Source organism: Myotis yumanensis, unplaced genomic scaffold (genome assembly GCF_028538775.1).
Source record: "Myotis yumanensis isolate MYYU_CA2020_CCGP unplaced genomic scaffold, mMyoYum1.0.hap1 SCAF_10, whole genome shotgun sequence".
Taxonomy (NCBI): Eukaryota; Metazoa; Chordata; class Mammalia; order Chiroptera; family Vespertilionidae; genus Myotis; species Myotis yumanensis.
The window spans coordinates 5,054,664-5,072,126 of record NW_027223761.1 but is presented as its reverse complement, the minus strand read 5'-3'; the positions used below and the strand labels follow the sequence as shown (position 1 = coordinate 5,072,126).

Genomic DNA, 17,463 nt, shown 5'->3' with positions numbered 1-17,463 from the left:
GGAGTCCATGGGATTTATTTTACTTTTTTTTATTTTATTTTATTTTACTTTTTAAAAAATATATTTTTATTGATTTCAGAGAGGAAGGGGGACAGAAAGGAAGATAGAAACATCAATGAGAGAGAATCATGGATCCGCTGCCTCCCTCACGCCTGCTACTGGGGATGGAGTCCCCAACGCGGACATGTGCCCTGACCAGGAGCCAAACCTCAACCTTCCGGTTCATAGGTCGATGCTCAACCACTGAGCCATGTGCTGGGCGGAAGGATGGGATTTAAGCGCAAACCTGCTCAAGCAGCCAGCGCTGGATGTGCTGGAAACCAGTGGCACCGAGGAGACAGGCAGTGATGCCGGCAGCAGGCGCAGCCCTGTCTGGACACGGGCTCAGAGTCCTGGCCGGGCCTCCGTGTTACTGAGACACCGGGGTCCCTCCCTGGGCCTCAGTGGCCCTGTGCGGAGGTCATGACCCTGGAGGTCTTTTCCAGGTGAAAGGCACAGACACTGTGGTGATGTGAGCAGCTCCAGGCCCTCCCTGCAGGGTTCCCTCCCTTTCCCCGACAGTGAGCAAGGAAGCCAGAGGGCAGGGCCATCCTGGGGTAATAGTTAACTAGGCCTGGCACCCCATCTATAAGAAGCCACCCTAGCTGGCCAAGACTACACAGGATGCAGTGGGGGAAGGTGCTTGGGGGGTTTGCCGGGGCCGCGGCCCTCTTGGGGCTAGGGATCATCCTGGGCCACTTTGCCATCCCCAAGGGAGCCAACCCACCAGCACCCAGTGCCTCAGCCTCCCAGGACCTGGACCCAGAGATCCTTGAGACCATCATGGGGCAGCTGGACGCCAGCAGGATCCGGGAGAATCTTAGGTGAGAGGCCTTTCTACCAGCCCCTTCTGTTTGCCAGAGGCCCTGCCCTGACCCTGGGCCTGCCCCCCTCTGCCCACCCTGCAGAGAGCTCTCCAGGGAGCCGCACCTGGCCTCCAGCCCCCGGGACGAGGCGCTGGTGCAGCTGCTGCTGCGGCGCTGGCGGGACCCAGAGTCAGGACTGGACTCGGCGGAGGCGTCCACCTACGAAGTGCTGCTGTCCTTCCCCAGCCAGGAGCGGCCGAACCACGTGGCCATTGGTGAGGTCCCGCCTCACTGGCTGAGGGATGCCTGTGGGGTGGGGAGCGGTGGGTCCCACGGGCAATACCTCGGGCACATACCTCGGACATGTACCTGGTCCCTTGGTTGCAGGCTCGATGGTAAGCTCCTAACACCGCCCCCCTTCCACAGTGGGTCCCAATGGGACCATCCTCTTCTCCTGTCGCCAGAGCGAAGAGAACCTGACTGGGGAGCAGGGGGGGCCTGATGTGGTGCCACCCTATGCTGCCTACGCCCCCCCCGGAACCCCACAGGTGGGCCTAGAATACACCCTCCCCCTGCCATGGCCCAGCTGCCCGGCTCCCACTCCAGCTTCTCCCATCCTGACTCAGGGGCACTTGAGAAATGTCTCGACTGGGGCTCAGCTCCCCAACCCCAGAGTTTACTCAGCTCCACACTCCATTGCTACTTCTATCGCCCAATCACTTAGTCACTCAACAAACACTAATGGCTCCTGCTCTAGGCCGGGCCAGATACACGGTTCCTGGACACCAGGAAACCAGGTGTGACTGACCTTGGGGAGCTTGCAATCGAAACCCTTTATCCTGCCACCCAGCTCCCCTCTCCTTTCCCCTTCCACCTTCCCTGGGCCTGGCCCTCAGGGTCACCTCCTCTTGGGACTAGGGCCTCCTCGTCTACGCCAACCGGGGCTCAGAAGACGACTTTAAGGAGCTACAGGCTCAGGGCATCCAACTCAAAGGCACCATCGCCCTGACCCGCTACGGGGGTGTAGGACGCGGGGCCAAGGTGAGCAGCAGTCCCCAGTGCAGGGCGCTGGGTGGGGAGTGGGGCCCAGCAGTGGACAGGAGGAAGTGAGGGGAAGGGGAAGGAGCGATATTGAGTGGGGGGCTGAGCTGTATTTGTGTTATACCACTGCTGTGCTGTGTGACCTTGGATGCCTCCCCTAACCTCTCTGAGCCTCATTAGGCAAAATTTTCAGCTTTGATGTTTTAGGAGTCTAAGACCTCCTGCGAAGCAATTCTTCCCAATATTCAACTTAAATACCGCCAGTTGCCCTCCCCACAGCCTGCTTCTTTTCAATTGAAAATTTTGACTAAATAGTACATGTGTATGGTTTAAGATTTTAAAAAATATATGCAGGTATAGCACGCCAGAGAGTGTTTAATGGATATGGCATTTCAGATTTGCAAAACGAAAAGAGTTCCAGAGATGGATGGTGGTAATAGTTGAACAATATGAATGTAGTTAATACCACTGAGCGGTACACTTTAAAATGGTTAAGACAGCCCTAGCTGGTTTGGCTCAGTGGATAGAGCATCAGCCCTCAAACTGAAGGGTCCCAGATTCACTTCTGGCCAAGGGCACATACCTCCATTGCAGGCTCGATCCCCGGCCCTGGTCAGGGTGCCTGCGGGAGGCAACCAATTGATGTGTCTCTCTCACATCGATGTTTCTCTTTCTGTATCTCTCCCCCTCCCTTCCACTCTCTCCAAAAATCAATTTTAAAAATCCATGGGTGAGGGTTAACAAAAATAAATGGTTTAGATAATAAGTTTTATGTTATGTGTACTTGAGCATAGTTTTTAAAGAAGTGCCCATATAAGAGCTGAAAAAAAAGAAAGAAAAGGGAAGAAAAGAACAGAATAAAAGGGGGTGGGGACAGGCATGATGGAATTTCCAGTTTATAAAAACCCCGTGTGAAATGAAAAGCTCTCCAGTGAGGCCATCCTCCAAAGAGGCCACCACTCTTTCGGCTTCTGGGATATCTATGCAGAGTTTCTTGTGGGAGAAACACATCAACTCTGGCACACAAACGCTGTCCTTGTTCTGCCTTTTTAAAAGGTACTGTTTTGTTTTTATTGTAGCAATAAAACCATTTTAACCATCATTAAGTGTACAATGCAGTGGCATTAAGAACATTCACAAAATGGGGCAGTCACCACCACCACCCACGCCCAGGACTCTGGCTCCATCCCAGATGAAACTGTCCCCATAAACAGAACTCTTCTGTCTCCCTCTCAGCCCTGAGAGCCTCTATTCACCTTTCTGCCTCTCTGAATTTGCCTATTCTTGGTATCTCATGTAAGAGAAATCATAGGGTATTTGTTCTTTTATGTCTGCCTTATTTCCCTTGGCATAATGTTTTCAAGGTTCCTTGTGCTGCACCAGTACGGCCAAGGGTGACCCTGAGAGGGGGCGGTGAAGGATTAGAAAAGACAGACAAGAGAATAAAGCTGGGCGCTAGGTGGGACGCTGCCCTCCCTGATGGAGAGACAGCATCACGGACTACAAGCCGTGTCTTCATTTTATAGCCAGATTCCACGAGGCACAGTAAGGGCGTGGTCAAGATGTTTACAACATTCTTGTGGGTTTCAATCCTACTCAATGACATGCACCTGAACTCTATCAAACCCACATCACTCAGACACGTGGGGCCAGGTATTCAGACCATAAGTTCAAGCTTACAACTGCAGCTGTTGGCTATAATTGTGCTGGGAGGGCTCTGCCCTCCAACCTGGGACTTGCACATGGCAATGAGAGGACTGTGCCCTCTCATTAGTCCGAGGCTTGAACCTGTCCAAACACTGTAGCCGCTCTCCACAGTTCATCAGTGTTGTATCAGAATTTCCTTCCTTTTGAGGCTGACTTGGGTTGGCATCATCCTGCCAGTGGGAGATAGATCTGGCCTGGCTTCACAGCCAGAACATAGGTGTGCATCCTCCTCACCCTCCCCTGAACATAGCCTCCTCCTTCTCCCGCTCCTGCAGGCTGTGAACGCTGCCAAGCACGAGGTGGCTGGGGTGCTGGTGTACACGGACCCCGAAGACATCAATGATGGGCGGAGCTTGCCCAACGAGACCTTCCCGCACTCCTGGCACCTGCCTCCCTCTGGGGTGGAACGAGGCTCCTACTATGAGTATTTTGGGGACCCCCTGACTCCCTACCTTCCAGCCAAGCCCTCTTCCTTTCGCCTGGACCCAGCCACTGCCTCCGGATTTCCCCCAATTCCCATTCAGCCCATTGGCTTCGAGGATGCCAAAGTCCTTCTCTGGTGAGCTTGTGCCCTGGGGTCTCCTGCCCCTCCTCCAAGGGCCTCCACATTTCTGCCCCCACACCCATATTCGCTCTGAGGCTCTCCCTCTTCTCTCCAGTAACCTCCAAGGACCCTCAGCCCAGGCTGACTGGCAGGGAGCACTGGGCTGTGACTACAAGTTGGGCCCGGGCTTTGAGCCTGGTGGTATGTTCGCAGGCAGGTGAGCTGGGCCCCTCCTCCCTCAACCCCCTCTCCCCTCCCTAGTTATGCTTCCCTGACCCCGAGATTCCCCTCTGCCCACAACAAGGCCTGGCCTTTCCCTTACTTCTCTCCCAAGCCCTCCCTTGACTCCAAAATGTCTGTCTTGTCTTTGGGGAACCAGTGAGACAGCCGTGTGGCCCCCAAGTCCCTGTGGGGTACCCCTGCTCTATCTCAGACCTCCACCCTCCAGTCGCCCCCTCTCTTGAGCACAACAAGCTCATTCCCAAATCAGGGTCTCTGCACTTGCTGTCCCCTCTGCCGGGAACGCCCTTCTTGGGGCTCCTGCCGGCACTAACCTTCCCCGCCACCAGGGAGCCTGTCACGCATCCACTGCAGTTTGCTTCCTCGTGGTCTGGCTCAGGAGAGGGAGGCCCCCAAAGGCTGGGTCCATGTCCATCACTGCCCAGACCAGTGGTCGGCAAACCGCGGCTCACAAGCTACATGCAGCTCTTTGGCCCCTTAAGTGTGGCTCTTCCACAAAATACCACATGCGGGCGCACACGTACAGTGCGATTGAAACTTCGTGGCCAATGCGCAGAAGTCAGTTTTCGGCCTGGGCAAGTCTATTTTGAAGAAGTGGCGATAGAAGAAGTGGGGGTACGTTCGCTGAGGTCGACCCCTCAGATTGAGGACGTTTTTAGCAAAGTCCAGCTTAGGAGTACCCTAATTAAGTTAATAACAATGTACCTACCTATATAGTTTAAGTTTAAAAAAATTGACTCTCAAAAGAAACTTCAATCGTTGTACTGTTGATATTTGGCTCTGTTGACTAATGAGTTTGCCGACCACTGGCCCAGACCCTGGTGCAGTGCTGGCATCACCAAGTATCTGATAAGCACTGCAGGAGGGAGGGAATGAAAAGGACAACAGGAATCAGAAGAGCTGGGCTCTAGCCTTACTGCCTCTCCTGGTACTTCTGGGCACTCCCTGACCTGTTCTGCCCCGGGCCTGTTTCTCTTGCACTGGGGCAGAGAGCTGCGGGAGAGGTGGGGGTGGGGAGCAGGGCCAACACTCTGCCGTCCCCTTCACTCCCCAGCCAGGTGAACCTGAGTGTTCACAACCGCCTGGAGCTGCGGAACTCCTCCAACGTCCTGGGGATCATCCGCGGGGCTGTGGAGCCTGGTGAGCCCCAGGAGCAGCCCTGCTCTGAAGCCCCTGACTGCGCCCTCCCCCTACCTGGCTCACCCTCCCTCTTCTCTGGCTTCTGATTCTCCTCCTCCCCCCAGACCGCTATGTGCTCTATGGAAACCACCGGGACAGCTGGGTGCACGGGGCCGTGGACCCCAGCAGTGGCACTGCTGTCCTCCTGGAGCTCTCCCGCGTCCTGGGGACCCTGCTAAAGAAGGGTGAGCCCCCCCTCGCCGACCCAGGAACTGTCCCCCGGGAGGTCACCTCCAAACCCACTCCTTCCTGGCTCTGGACATCGTCCCACCTCCTGTCTCATTCTCCAGTGCCCCCTTGTGCCTGAGGGCCCTGGAGGCAGACAGGCGTGGACACCAGCCCTGGCCTCGAGTAGCTCAGTTTGGTACAGGGAACGGACCAGACCACTGATTAATTCGTATAGTAGCTTCTGAGAGCCTGTTGTGCCCCTGGATGGAGGGAGGCCTAGATGCCGCTGTGAGCAAGGCAGTGTCCAGGCTCTGCCTCTGTGAGCTTCAGCCCAGTTGAGGCAGGAATGACAGTCCTTAACTCAGCACATGTGTCTCAGTGCCACTACATGTCAGGCCCCTAAGCACCCGAGGTCCCACCGTGAACCCACAGAGCGCCTGCATGTAAGGACAATTGTGATGGCTACAAAGTATCTGAGGGCTTCCCCAGGGGAAGCCTGTGGGCCAGTGTTTCTAGGATGATGGGTGGAGAAGGGAGTTGGAGCTGGAGGGTCAGGATGCTTCTCAAGCCCGCCTCTAACGAAGAGGGAGGCAGGGCGCCCGGGGAAGGGGCCATCTGACTGAGGAATACTGGTGTTGAGGGCAATGTTGGGGTGCTGGTGGGGTGTCACAGCAGAGGAGGGAGCCTCTGGGAAGACTTGGCTGGAGAGGTAGCAGGACCTACCCCCAGCCCTCCGCCCTCTCCAAGTCCCCAACCTTTCTGAGTCACCCCAGGATCTGGGGGGCCCTGCCCTCTAACCCTTTATCCCTGCCCCAGGCACCTGGCGCCCCCGCAGATCGATCGTGTTTGCGAGCTGGGGGGCAGAGGAGTTTGGGCTCATTGGCTCCACAGAATTCACGGAGGTGAGTGAGCCTCCAGGGCCGGCGATCAAGGGGATCGCGGGCCGGGCAGTGCCGGGCTGACGCTGCCCTCCCCGCAGGAGTTCTTCTGCAAGCTGCAGGAGCGCGCCGTGGCCTACATCAACGTGGACATCTCGGTGTTTGGTATGGGGGAGACTGGGCTGCCTGGGGAGGGGGCAGATAGAGGGGCTGGGGTCGGGGTAGAGCCCTTCTCTGGTCCCCCCACAGCCAACGCCACCCTGAGGGCGCAGGGGACGCCCCCGGTCCAAAGCCTCATCTTCTCCGCAGCCAAACAGGTGAAGGGGGCGGGGCGGACGCTCGGGGGCGGGGCTGCGGGGTGGGCGGGGCTGGAGCTGGCCCTGGTTGTGGGCGGGGCTGGGGGTGGGACTGAGACCGGAGGCGGGCCTTGTAGGACCCGCAGGACTGTGCGTTGGCTGGAGACTAGGGTGGGCCCGGCAGCGGACCCGTTAATTGTTGGGTCGGGGAGGGGCCAACCCCGAGACTACATTCCCCTCTGGTCAGATCCCCGCACCAGGCCCGGGCAGCCTCAGCATCTACGACAACTGGATCCGGTATTTCAACCGAAGCAGTCCAGTGTATGGCCTGGTCCCCAGGTGAGCCCGGGGCTGGGGCCGGGGCGGGGACCGGGGCCGGGGCCTGGGCGGGCGGGCCGGCCCAGCAGCCTCCAGCCCATCCATCTTCCTTCCCGCAGCGTGGGCTCTCTGGGTGCTGGCAGCGACTACGCGCCCTTCATTCACTTCCTGGGCATCTCCTCCATGGACATCGCCTACACCTATGACCGGGTGAGCCGCACCGCTCCGTCTGCAGCTCTGTACTTTGCTCCACTCGCCAGCCCCGCCTCTCCTGCCTTCTCTAGAGCAGTCTGAATCAGCTCCATCACTCACTCAGTAGCTCTGCTACCTCGCCCAACTTTCTTCTCAGGGAATCTGCTTAGGCTCATCTAACATCAAATTTAAGATGCTATTGACTGTAAGATGCACATGATAGGCACTCTTCAGGAGGGGGGAAACTGCACTGCCAGTTAAGCGTAGAATAACACTGACTGTAAGCATCTTGATTCCAGAATCTTTAAAATAGGAAAAAAAGTTTATCTCAGAATAGATTAAATGCATTGGTGTGAGAGTGAATGAGATAGGGGATTATGGAATACCCAGCCTGTGTCTCCAAAAGTCTCTCCCTTCCTGTTCCTGGGTAGTGAAGGTAGATTTAAATCCTGTCCAACTCCAAAGCTCTGGGCTCTTCTTCATGTGAAACAGGAAACTGGCACCTGACCCAGCCCTGCCACTTATTAGCTGTGTGATATCAGGCAGGTTACTTAACCTCTCTGAGCATGAGTTTCTTCTTCTATAAAGTGGGAATTCTAGGAACTACCTCATGGATGGGGCAATGGTTTCAGGGAATGTCTCTACATTGTAGCTCACTGTAGGCCCACCTCCTCCCACTGCCCATCTCAAGCCTGTCACCTCTGGACTTTGTTTCTCCAGAGCAAGACCTCAGCCCGGATCTACCCCACTTACCACACAGCTTTCGACACCTTTGGTTACGTGGACAAGTTTGTGGACCCCGGTGAGGACGGGGTCAAGAGCATCCTGAGGCTGGAGGAGGACGGGTTGAAGACTGAGCCCTGGCCTCGTCGCCCTCTCTGCAGGCTTCAGCAGCCACCAGGCCGTGGCCAGGACGGCGGGGAACGTGCTTCTTCGGCTCAGTGACAGCCTTTTCCTGCCTCTCAACGTCAGTGACTACAGTGAGACCCTCCGAAGCTTCCTGCAGGATGCCCAGCTGTACTTGGAGCCCCTGCTGGAGAAGCACAGCATCAGCCTGGGTACGAAGGCCCCCTGACAGGAGGCACAGGGAAGCCTGAACTCCCCGGGCTAAGATGCTGGCTGTCCCCACAGGGCCTCTGGTGACTGCAGTGGAGAACTTCGAGGGGGCAGCTGTGGCCTTGGGCCAACGCATATCAGCGCTGCAGAAGGGCACCTTCGAGTGAGCAAGGGCAGCAAGCAGGTGCCTGGGAGGGCGGCATCCAGGGCAAGATGCAGGCTGGCAGCTGGGCTGCTGGCTCCAGAGTGACCAGCAAGTCCTGCCACCTCCAGCCCCCTGCAGGTACGGATGCTCAATGACCAGTTGATGCTCCTGGAACGGGCCTTCCTGAACCCTCGAGCCTTCCCAGAGGAACGCTACTATAGGTGAGCCTGTCCCAAAGCTCCTGGGGGGTGCAGTGGGGTGAGGCTGGGTAATGGGCACCGAGGGAGGAGAATGCCAGCATTTCACTGGCCTTTAAGGGATTCAGGCTCAAAGGAAGGGATGCAAATCAGTCACGGTCACGCTGGGACTAGAATTTACCTCTGCTACCAGTAAGAGCCACAGCTTTTAGAGGCAGTGGGAGGTGCTTTTGTGCCTGGCTCTGTCCAGGAGCTGAGCCCATTCCAGGCTGAAGCAAATAACCCTGATGCTCCCTATTTCTCCTGGTAGCCACGTGCTCTGGGCTCCTCGTAAAAGCGTCGTAGCTACATTCCCAGGCCTGGCCAATGCCTGTTTCAGGGCCAACAACACAGACCCAGGATCTGCAGCCTGGGCTGAGGTGCAGAGGCAGCTCAGCATTGTGGTGGCGGCCCTGGAGGGTGCAGCAGCCACCCTGAGGCCCGTGGCTGACCTCTGACCCTAGCCCTCCTTCCTCCACTCACCACTACCCCCCCTTTATCTGAACCCTCTCCCCACTCGTTTTCTTTGGGTGTCTCAGTCTTCCTTGATGCCAAGGGAGGTCACTCTATGGGATCCTTTCCAGCTTCTGGGGCAACAGCTCAGGGCCCTACCAGTTGTGGTCACCTGAGGGGAGTGACAAGCCCTGAATGAATCTCCCTCATCCTGGCTCTTGGTTGAGAGGGTAGAGAAAAGGAGGCAGGGATGGTGGGAATGGCAAAACCCTCAGTTGCTCTTGGTGGTGGGTGGGTGAAGATAGTATGCATGCCAACCTTAGATGCCAGCTCCGAGTCCACCAGGGCTACTCAGGGACCAGCAGGGAGACTGAGGCCCAGGGAAAATAGGGCCTTGCCCACTCTGGGTTCCTCCACCCTCATACCTCACATTTCTCAACTCCTTCCTGCCCTTCCCCAAATAAATCAAGCCTAGCTATTGTCCTTACAAAACAAGTTCCTTTTATTGTGTGGGAATCATGAGAAAAGGGGCCTGAGTGCTCAGACCCGGTCCTGGGCTCTGGGAGACTGCACTTTATCTCCTTACTCAAGGGGCTTGGACCTGTCCCCACCCACCTCTTCCTCCTCCGCCATGACTACTTCCTCCAGGGAGCGCCCTCCAAGCTTGCTTCCCACCAACACTTTGCAGGTCCCCGCGGGCGGCAGCCCCTCCTCAGCGTAGTGACCCCTCTGGAACACAACTCTGTCCTGTCCAACCAAGGGCAGTCCATGGGCCTGGCACAGGTCCCGTGCCTCCTCGGGCCCATCCAGGGCCAGCAGGTGGACCATGTATCCCAGGGGTAAGGTCTGGCCCTTGGGGGTGCTCAGGGCACGATTGAGGCAGGCCAGGGCTCTGCGGCGGGCATGGCCCACGTGGCACTGCACGGCGCAGCTCTGCAGGTATGGCAGGGTCCGGAGCAGGCGGAACAGGCGGGCAGCATTGCCTTCCCGGAAGGCTGCGTCCACAGCCAGGGCCGTGCGTAGGGCTGGGCAGGAGCGCAGGGCAGCTGGCAGCTGCAGAACACTGTGAAGGGCTTCCACTGAGCCTGTGAGGGCAGAAAGCCGGGATGAGGACCACACGAGTCTGCCAGGACCAGGCCCAGTTTCCATCCCATCCGCTTCTGCCGCCCCCACCCACCTGAGCCTCCAGGGGCTCCAGTCCTCCACCAAGCCCACCTCCCCACTCAGTCCTGCTACCCACCCACCTGGCCACGCCCCTCCCCTAGGCCAAGCGCACCTTCACCTTTCCCATCAGCCCTTCCTGAGCCCTATCTGCCTGAGGTTGCCCCTTCAAACAGTTTGGATCCTTATAATAAACTGAAGCAGTGTTCACGGATGAGGGCAAAAGGCCCAGATAATTTAACAACTTGCCTGAGACTTGAACTGTCCTACAGTTTGTATGTAGTAGGACCAGAACGATCAAATCCCAGGTTTCTGACTTGAAACCCAGTTCTTTCTCCACTGCCCCACCTGCCCCACAGGTCAGGGCCCCGGCTCGGCACCATCTTCCCTGTCCCTTTGGCAAGGCCATTTCTTTGAGGAGATACTGCCCCTGCTTCCCTTCCAAGAATCAGACACCTGGGACCTTTGGCCGCTTTTGTAAGCTGAGGCTTGTGAGCCATTAGTGGGTGGTGAAGTCAACAGCATTTTATTACATTTAAATAGAATATTATTTATCAGAATGCACCCTCCATCCACAGAAAGGGTCTAAAAGTCTTGGTTGGTTGCCCTGGCCGGTTTGGCTTAGTGGATAGAGCGTCGGGCTGCAGACTGAGGGGTCCCGGGTTCGATTCCGGTCAAGGGCACATGCCTAGATTGCGGGCTTGGTCCACAGTGGGGGGCGTGCAGGAGGCAGCCAATCAATGATTCCCTCTCATCATTGATGTTTCTAGCTCTCTCTTCCTCTCCCTTCCTCCCTGAAATCAATAAAAAATTAAAAAAAGAAAAAGATAAAAGTCTTGGTTGGTGGATCTCGTGCTCTGACTTGACACACATTTAAGCGGCAGGGAGGGGTAGGGGGCTAAGGGTGAGATCTGAAAGCTTCTCTTTCCTTCCCGGCACCCACTGTCCACATACAGGGAACCCACCTCCGCGTCCTGTCCCGCCGCGGGGGCCCCGACTCACCCAGGTTATAGAGCAGGAACAGGCCCTGGAAGGCCGCCTGGCGGGGGTGCGGCCCTGCGCTCCGCGCGTAGCAGCGCCGCAGCGAACCGAAGCCCTCCTGCACCTGGCCCTGCAGCAGCGCCCGGTCCACTAGCCCGTACGCACTGTGGCCAGCAGCACGGCCGGCGGCCGGAGCTGGCTCGGCGGGGGCAGGGCCTTGCCGGCGGCCGGCCGGCTGTACTCCTTCACGGCGCGCTGCGGGTCAGCGCGGGGCCAGCTCCCGCAGCAGCCCGGCGCCACCTCGAAGCGATGCAGGCGGCCCTCCTTTTCGCGTCGGGCGCGCTCGGAGGCTGGGCACATGTCCGGGCAGGTGCCCACAGGCAGCTCGCAGCCGGACATGGTGGGCTGGGGAGAGAGGATGGGCGCTCAGCATCCCGAGGACGGCGGCGGCCCCTCGCCCCATCCTGCAGGAAGTGGGGGGCACGCCGAGCCCGACGGAGGATCGGAGAAGACTGGGCGGGGTGTAAACGTCCCCGCCGGCGTCGGCAACCGCCCTCCTCTCACCGAGTCAGTTGCTTCCCACAGAGATTGGAGCGGGCCTCCCGAGATGCACTGCGCTGTAGTTCAGCGCCGCAAGCTCAGGACCGCAAATGCCCCCATAATGCGCTCTGCACAACCCGGGCCACTCCCATGATGCACCGGCTTGTAGTTCCTTCCCACAACCAATCGCTTTGCAGCGGGGCGGGCAGGAGCAGAGCCACGCCTCCCCAGGATCCTGCGCACGTCAGGGTCCTCATTTGGCTGTGGAGACCCACTTCTGCAAAATGGATGACCCCGCTTCGGGTTCCTCTCCATCATCCATCCCAATAACCTGGCCCCGTCAGCCTTACTGTCATGCTCCCCTGTTTCCCTGGACACTATTCTCTCCATTTTGTAGATCCAGGGTCAGCAAATTTTCTGGAAAAGGCCAGAGAGTAAATGTTTTGGGACTTCCGGTGGCAACTACATACCTCTGCTTCCAGTGTTATGCTCAGATTTCAAGATCCCCCAAAGGACACCACCAGGGAGCGCTGAGTCCGATGCAAAAGCATAGAGTCTTTATTCAAGCTCAGCTTGGTCCCTCTGCCTCTACCGGCACAACGGTAGGATTTGAGAGAGCCTGGAGTTTTGAAAGAACAAAGACTTTATAGGGCTTGAGGTCGGGGGTGGGGGGAGGGGGATGAGGGCTCACTTAGACCACTGATTTGCCCGATTCTGGTTGGTTGAGTGAGGACTGGGGGCTAGTGACGCAGGGGTAGGGTGCAGTTAGGGTCTAGTTCAGCCGTGGGCAAACTATGGCCTGCGGGCCGGATTCGGCCCGTTTGAAATGAATAAAACTAAAAAAAAAAAAAAGACCGTACCCTTTTATGTAATGATGTTTACTTTGAATTTATATTAGTTCATACAAACACTCCATCCATGCTTTTGTTCCGGCCCTCCGGTCCAGTTTAAGAACCCATTGTGGCCCTTGAGTCAAAAAGTTTGCCCACCCCTGGTCTAGTTACACAAAGACAGGGGTTGGCTAGCATACTTTTGGCCTTGGGCTAGTTTCCTTGCGTTCCTATTGGCTGAGATAAGGGCAGGCTGAGTAACTGATACATTCTATGGCTTTTTTTTATTGGAAGAGGAGTTAGGGACACAGCTATCAGTCCCGTTCTGTCCTTTCATTCCCCCCTTGTCTTGGAACTTCTGGCTCAATCATGAGACAGACTGCATTTCTATTTCACCCTTGCTAGAGGCCTGTACTAGGCATGCAGAACTATTAACTGAACCACCCCTATACGCTTCTTGACAAATTGGACTAGTCTGTTAACAATGCAAGGGCCGAAAGTCAACAGCATTAGGAGGATTACAAGAGGTCCAGCGAGGTCCGCTGTCTTCTTGAGGGTGATCTGCAGCGGGTGTGTCTGGTTAGAGGTCACCTTCCATTCAGGCTCCCTGCTGTCCTGGGCACAGAAGGAGCTGGGCTTGTGACCTGGCAGAGACAAACTATAACAAATGGTCCAGTGGAAGGGAAAGAAACCATTTTAGGTTTAACAACTTCTATTGAAATAGGATTTTTCTTCTTAAAATTCCTCTATGGCTATCAAAAAGCCAAATCAAGACTAATTTATCTACTGTATTCAATTTGGCCTGATGTTTGCATAAACACAACAAGAATGGTAACTGACCACCTTTGCTGGAATTTCATGATTGAATCTTAATGTGCCCCGTAGGGCCAGGAAGCCAAGCCATCCAGCTGCCATCAGGCCTGCCTGCAGTATCTGCCAAGATAGGTGAATCCCTCACCTGTAGTAACTCCACCTGAGCCCACGCTCTAGGCTTTAAGGCCCATCTTAGTAGCCCTCCTACTCGTTGCAGCCCAGAGTGTGTGTGTGTGTGGGGGGGGGGGGGGGTTCCACAGGGATGCAGAGGCATCCTTATTGCTCCCCTTCTACTCTGACCAACCGCCAGTGATGGTAGGGCATGGGCCTGATGCTCCAGCGCCAGCCATCTTCAGGGCTCCCAAGCAGGATACCAGGCTTTTCCTGTGGCACTTTTATTGACTTCAAGTCTTCAGAGCTTAGACACGTTTCTTTAAAACAAGATACTCCAGTCAAAGTTTCCGGTTAATAAAATCACTATTGAAAACCGGTCTTATTGATTTCATGCAAAGAAATGTATTGCCATGACTTATTTAGCATTGCCAAATTTCAGAGGAATTATATAAGGAGAAAAATATACTGATCTGCTCTAAGATTTTCTGATTTTTCTTGCCAGTTCCTTTTCATGGACTCTTCAGAGTTATAACAAAACGGTAACTGTTGGATTTCTTTTATCAGTCCCCCCTAAGTACTTTGAAAATTATTTACTGTCTTTGGCTTACTGACCTGTACTATTTGATTAATTTCCTTTCAACATTTCTCTGCTCCTTCTTATTACATACACAACCTTTCTAAATTTCATACTTTCAAATTAGCCTTTAAACCTTCTTTCCATGTTCTTTAAAAATGCATAACTATGCCTCAAACCTTCTATTCCAAACAGGCTTTTCCCAGTTTTCTACAGTTGAGGTTTGTACCACCCCTGACATGGGCATGGTCACACAGGCCTGCAAGACAGTATACAGGCTGCCAACTGTCAACTGTCTCTCAATAGAGACCAAAACCTGATGGGTATTCTTCTTTGCCCAGTTGGGCACTTGCCCTCTTGGCAGCTAGACACCCTTTACTTTTTGGGTTTATCCCACATAGCCTCCTTCCAGGACAGCTAACATATAGCCATAACAATGGCCCTTAGAGTGGGAATCTGGACACTTGCCAGTTATTCCCAAAGACTACCAAGAACTGTAGACTATCATTGGTCTATGGCAACTGCTGGCAGCTACAGCTACATTCAAACCTGTAAGAGAATTGAAGGTTAATACAACATATTAATACAATGAAACATAATATTGGCACCATGGCCGCTTCAGGCAGTTAAAACTTCTGCTACTACACATGAGATATGGTAGGGCTACACAATAATCTTAGGGAGGTGACTAAAGTCTACTCTTGACCTTGCCTTTATAAGGCAAAATTGTCCTTGTCTTTTTGGAGCTATGTCTATGTAGATGCAGGTATCATCTGAGTCTATTATACAGTTTTCTGTAGGTCACTGTCAGGGCTGTGCACTGCGGCTAGTTCTTCTTTCTAGCGATAAACACAGTCTGTCCAATTTCCTTAAAATGTATTCTGGCACGGGAGAAAGTTGTTTTGCTGTATACAGGTATCTTAACCCCTATACAACTGGGCTTGGACCTCTGCCCAGCAAACTGCAGTCTATAAGTTCAATATGCAGCCTCCAGTTCTCCTAACCCAATGAGGTTTCAGCCAGTCTCTGAGTCAGACTCCTCCTCTCTTGGAGAATTTCAAATTCCTGATGGCTCCCAGGTCCAGGGAGAGTGTCCTTTTTGTTAACCCTGTTTATTAGTTACAGGGCCCTGCTTTCTTGCCTTTCTACCAGTTCCCTTTGTGGCAGAGCAGCAACCAGGCCTCTTCCAAGGGAGTGCACTGGAAGGGGATATCAGCCCCTCCTGTGAGCCAGCTGCTTCGAGTAGGGTCTCCCGGGGGCCTGGCCAGAGCGTCCCCCAGCAAATCCCGGAAGCTGCTGCCCTCTCGCAGTGGCATGGACTTAAGAAGGGGGTTCAGGCGCTGGGTGGCGACGGTGGCGTTGATGGCCTGGCACGTGGATACAAACGTGTGCACCTCATGCATGCACTGGATGTAGCCAGCAGCGAAGTGCTCGCTGGCTTCTGCCTGCAGCTGCTCAAGCCCACGAGCCCTGCTTCACAGCACTCCCTGCACGCGCCGCACCGTCAGCTCCAACACCTTGGCATTCTCCAGCTTGGCCTGCACCTGCGCCAGTGGGGGTGCCAGGTGGGGAAGGGAGGTGAGGCCAGGCAATGCCCTGACCCCCGCCCACCCGCTCAGCAGCCCCTGGGCACTGGCCTGCCAGCCTCACCTTGGTGCCCGCCAGCAGCTGCCGCAGCTCCTGTAGGCGCTCATTGATCTGGGAGCACTGCTTCTTCTCCACCAGGGGCTTCTGGGCCTTGCGGTCCCCCCCTACTCCCGCGCCTCCCAGCGGTCCTTATTCTCTAGGCCCACACGGTCCCGTCGGGGTGCCAGTGGTGACACCATAACCAGCACCGCCCAAAGTGCCGCGGGCGCGCCCAGCACCCTTAGCTGCACTGCCGGCAACAACCCCTGTCCTCCCCACTCTCTCACTGCTGCTTCTTCTTTCAGGGCCTCAGCGGGCAGCTCAGGCATCCAGCGCCCCCTTCTTTGACCTGGCTCTCAGGGGCTGAGTCTGCCTACCAAAACAGTTCTAAATCACCAGGGTGGCTGCTGACTTCAGCTTTGTTCCTCCTCCGCTTTTCTCCTGGGAGTTTAGCTGTTTTTAACATATTAGAATTTTTTTATTCTTAAACAAAACTAAGAACAGGTATCAGTTTAATTTAGCATTGGAAGGGTTAAAAAGAATAAACCAGGGCAGAGAAAGACTAATTGTGCTTACAGAGAACTTGTTGTGACCTTGAAGTTCATTGATAAGACCTGTTAGGTCTGCAGCCAGTAACATAACTGCCAACACCCCCGCCCCCCTTCTCTCAGCCCAGGCCCATTGCTTTCCCTCACAGATTTTTTTTCCTCTTTTCTTTACTCTTGATCTCTCTCCAACCAATTCCCCCGTCCCCCAGTCCAGTTGTTTGTCTCCCTTTAAACAGTGGGAGTTTCGAAGAAAACTACAGACTGCTCCTATAGTAGCCCTCCCTCCCGGAGGCTGGGGTCGGACCTGTGGGGAAATATGACTCTTAGTTGGCCTGGAAAAATAATGGGTGCATAGGGAGATTTCTTGCAGACAGAAAGCCTGGAGACCACCTGAAATCCAGTAACAGATGCTTTCAGAATCAGGATGAGGGAGGAAGGGAAAGACCAGGTTATGTTCTCTATGAGGATTCTAATAAACAATTGAAAATAGCAAGTCAAACAAAACACGTCACAGGCAGGGTTAGGGCCAGTAAATCTCTCCATCCTGCGGAGCTGTAAGCCCTTTGTGTCCACCAAAGAGATAAGAAAACCATAAATAACAAGTTCTTTGAAATTTACTACTTTGTTAATTTGCTAAGCAAATAGTTAACTTGAAAAGACTTCTTTCTTGCTTTTTTATAAGCAATCTCAGAACTAAGCAATCTTGGAAACTAGCCAGCCTTTATTTTAGCCTTGAACTTATCCCGTTAAAAATTTTTTTAAAATATATTTTATTGATTTTTTACAGAAAGGAAGGGAGAGAGATAGAGAGTCAGAAACATCGATGAGAGAGAAACATCGATCAGCTGCCTCCCGCACATCTCCCACTGGGGATGTGCCCGCAACCCAGGTACATGCCCTTGACCGGAACCGAACCTGGGACCCCTCAGTCTGCAGGCCGACGCTCCATCCACTGAGCCAAACCGGCTTCAGCTAAAA

The 17,463-nt window shown here is 54.8% G+C and overlaps 2 protein-coding genes and 1 pseudogene across 2 annotated transcripts; 1 reads left to right on the top strand and 2 right to left on the bottom strand.

The window, feature by feature from the left end:
• The first annotated feature begins 663 nt into the window (after positions 1-663).
• LOC139018729 (aminopeptidase NAALADL1-like) lies at positions 664-9,793 on the top strand. Its single transcript, XM_070427453.1, has 18 exons — positions 664-863; positions 948-1,120; positions 1,272-1,393; positions 1,764-1,886; positions 3,869-4,152; positions 4,253-4,354; positions 5,432-5,517; positions 5,622-5,741; positions 6,541-6,626; positions 6,704-6,767; positions 6,852-6,919; positions 7,146-7,237; positions 7,336-7,426; positions 8,129-8,210; positions 8,293-8,466; positions 8,540-8,627; positions 8,738-8,830; positions 9,117-9,793. Exons 1-18 carry the CDS (start codon positions 664-666, stop codon positions 9,301-9,303), a joined length of 2,235 nt encoding a protein of 744 aa, XP_070283554.1. The 3' UTR covers positions 9,304-9,793.
• LOC139018728 (SAC3 domain-containing protein 1-like) lies at positions 9,777-12,029 on the bottom strand. Its single transcript, XM_070427452.1, is given in 4 exon segments — positions 9,777-10,383; positions 11,462-11,605; positions 11,608-11,845; positions 12,005-12,029. Coding segments are annotated over 3 exon segments (879 nt in total). The 5' UTR covers positions 11,840-11,845; positions 12,005-12,029; the 3' UTR covers positions 9,777-9,880.
• Positions 12,030-15,644: 3,615 nt separating this feature from the next.
• Positions 15,645-16,137, bottom strand: LOC139017812 (transcription cofactor HES-6-like; annotated as a pseudogene).
• Positions 16,138-17,463: the final 1,326 nt, after the last annotated feature.

Bases quoted from the DNA above. Each gene is read 5' to 3' on its own strand.
- LOC139018729 (XM_070427453.1), top strand. From the start codon at position 664: ATGCAGTGGGGGAAGGTGCTTGGGGGGTTTGCCGGGGCCGCGGCCCTC. The intron at 7,238-7,335 runs GTGAGCCCGGGG...TCCTTCCCGCAG, and splicing joins GTGTATGGCCTGGTCCCCAG to CGTGGGCTCTCTGGGTGCTG. The intron at 7,427-8,128 runs GTGAGCCGCACC...TTGTTTCTCCAG, and splicing joins TCGCCTACACCTATGACCGG to AGCAAGACCTCAGCCCGGAT.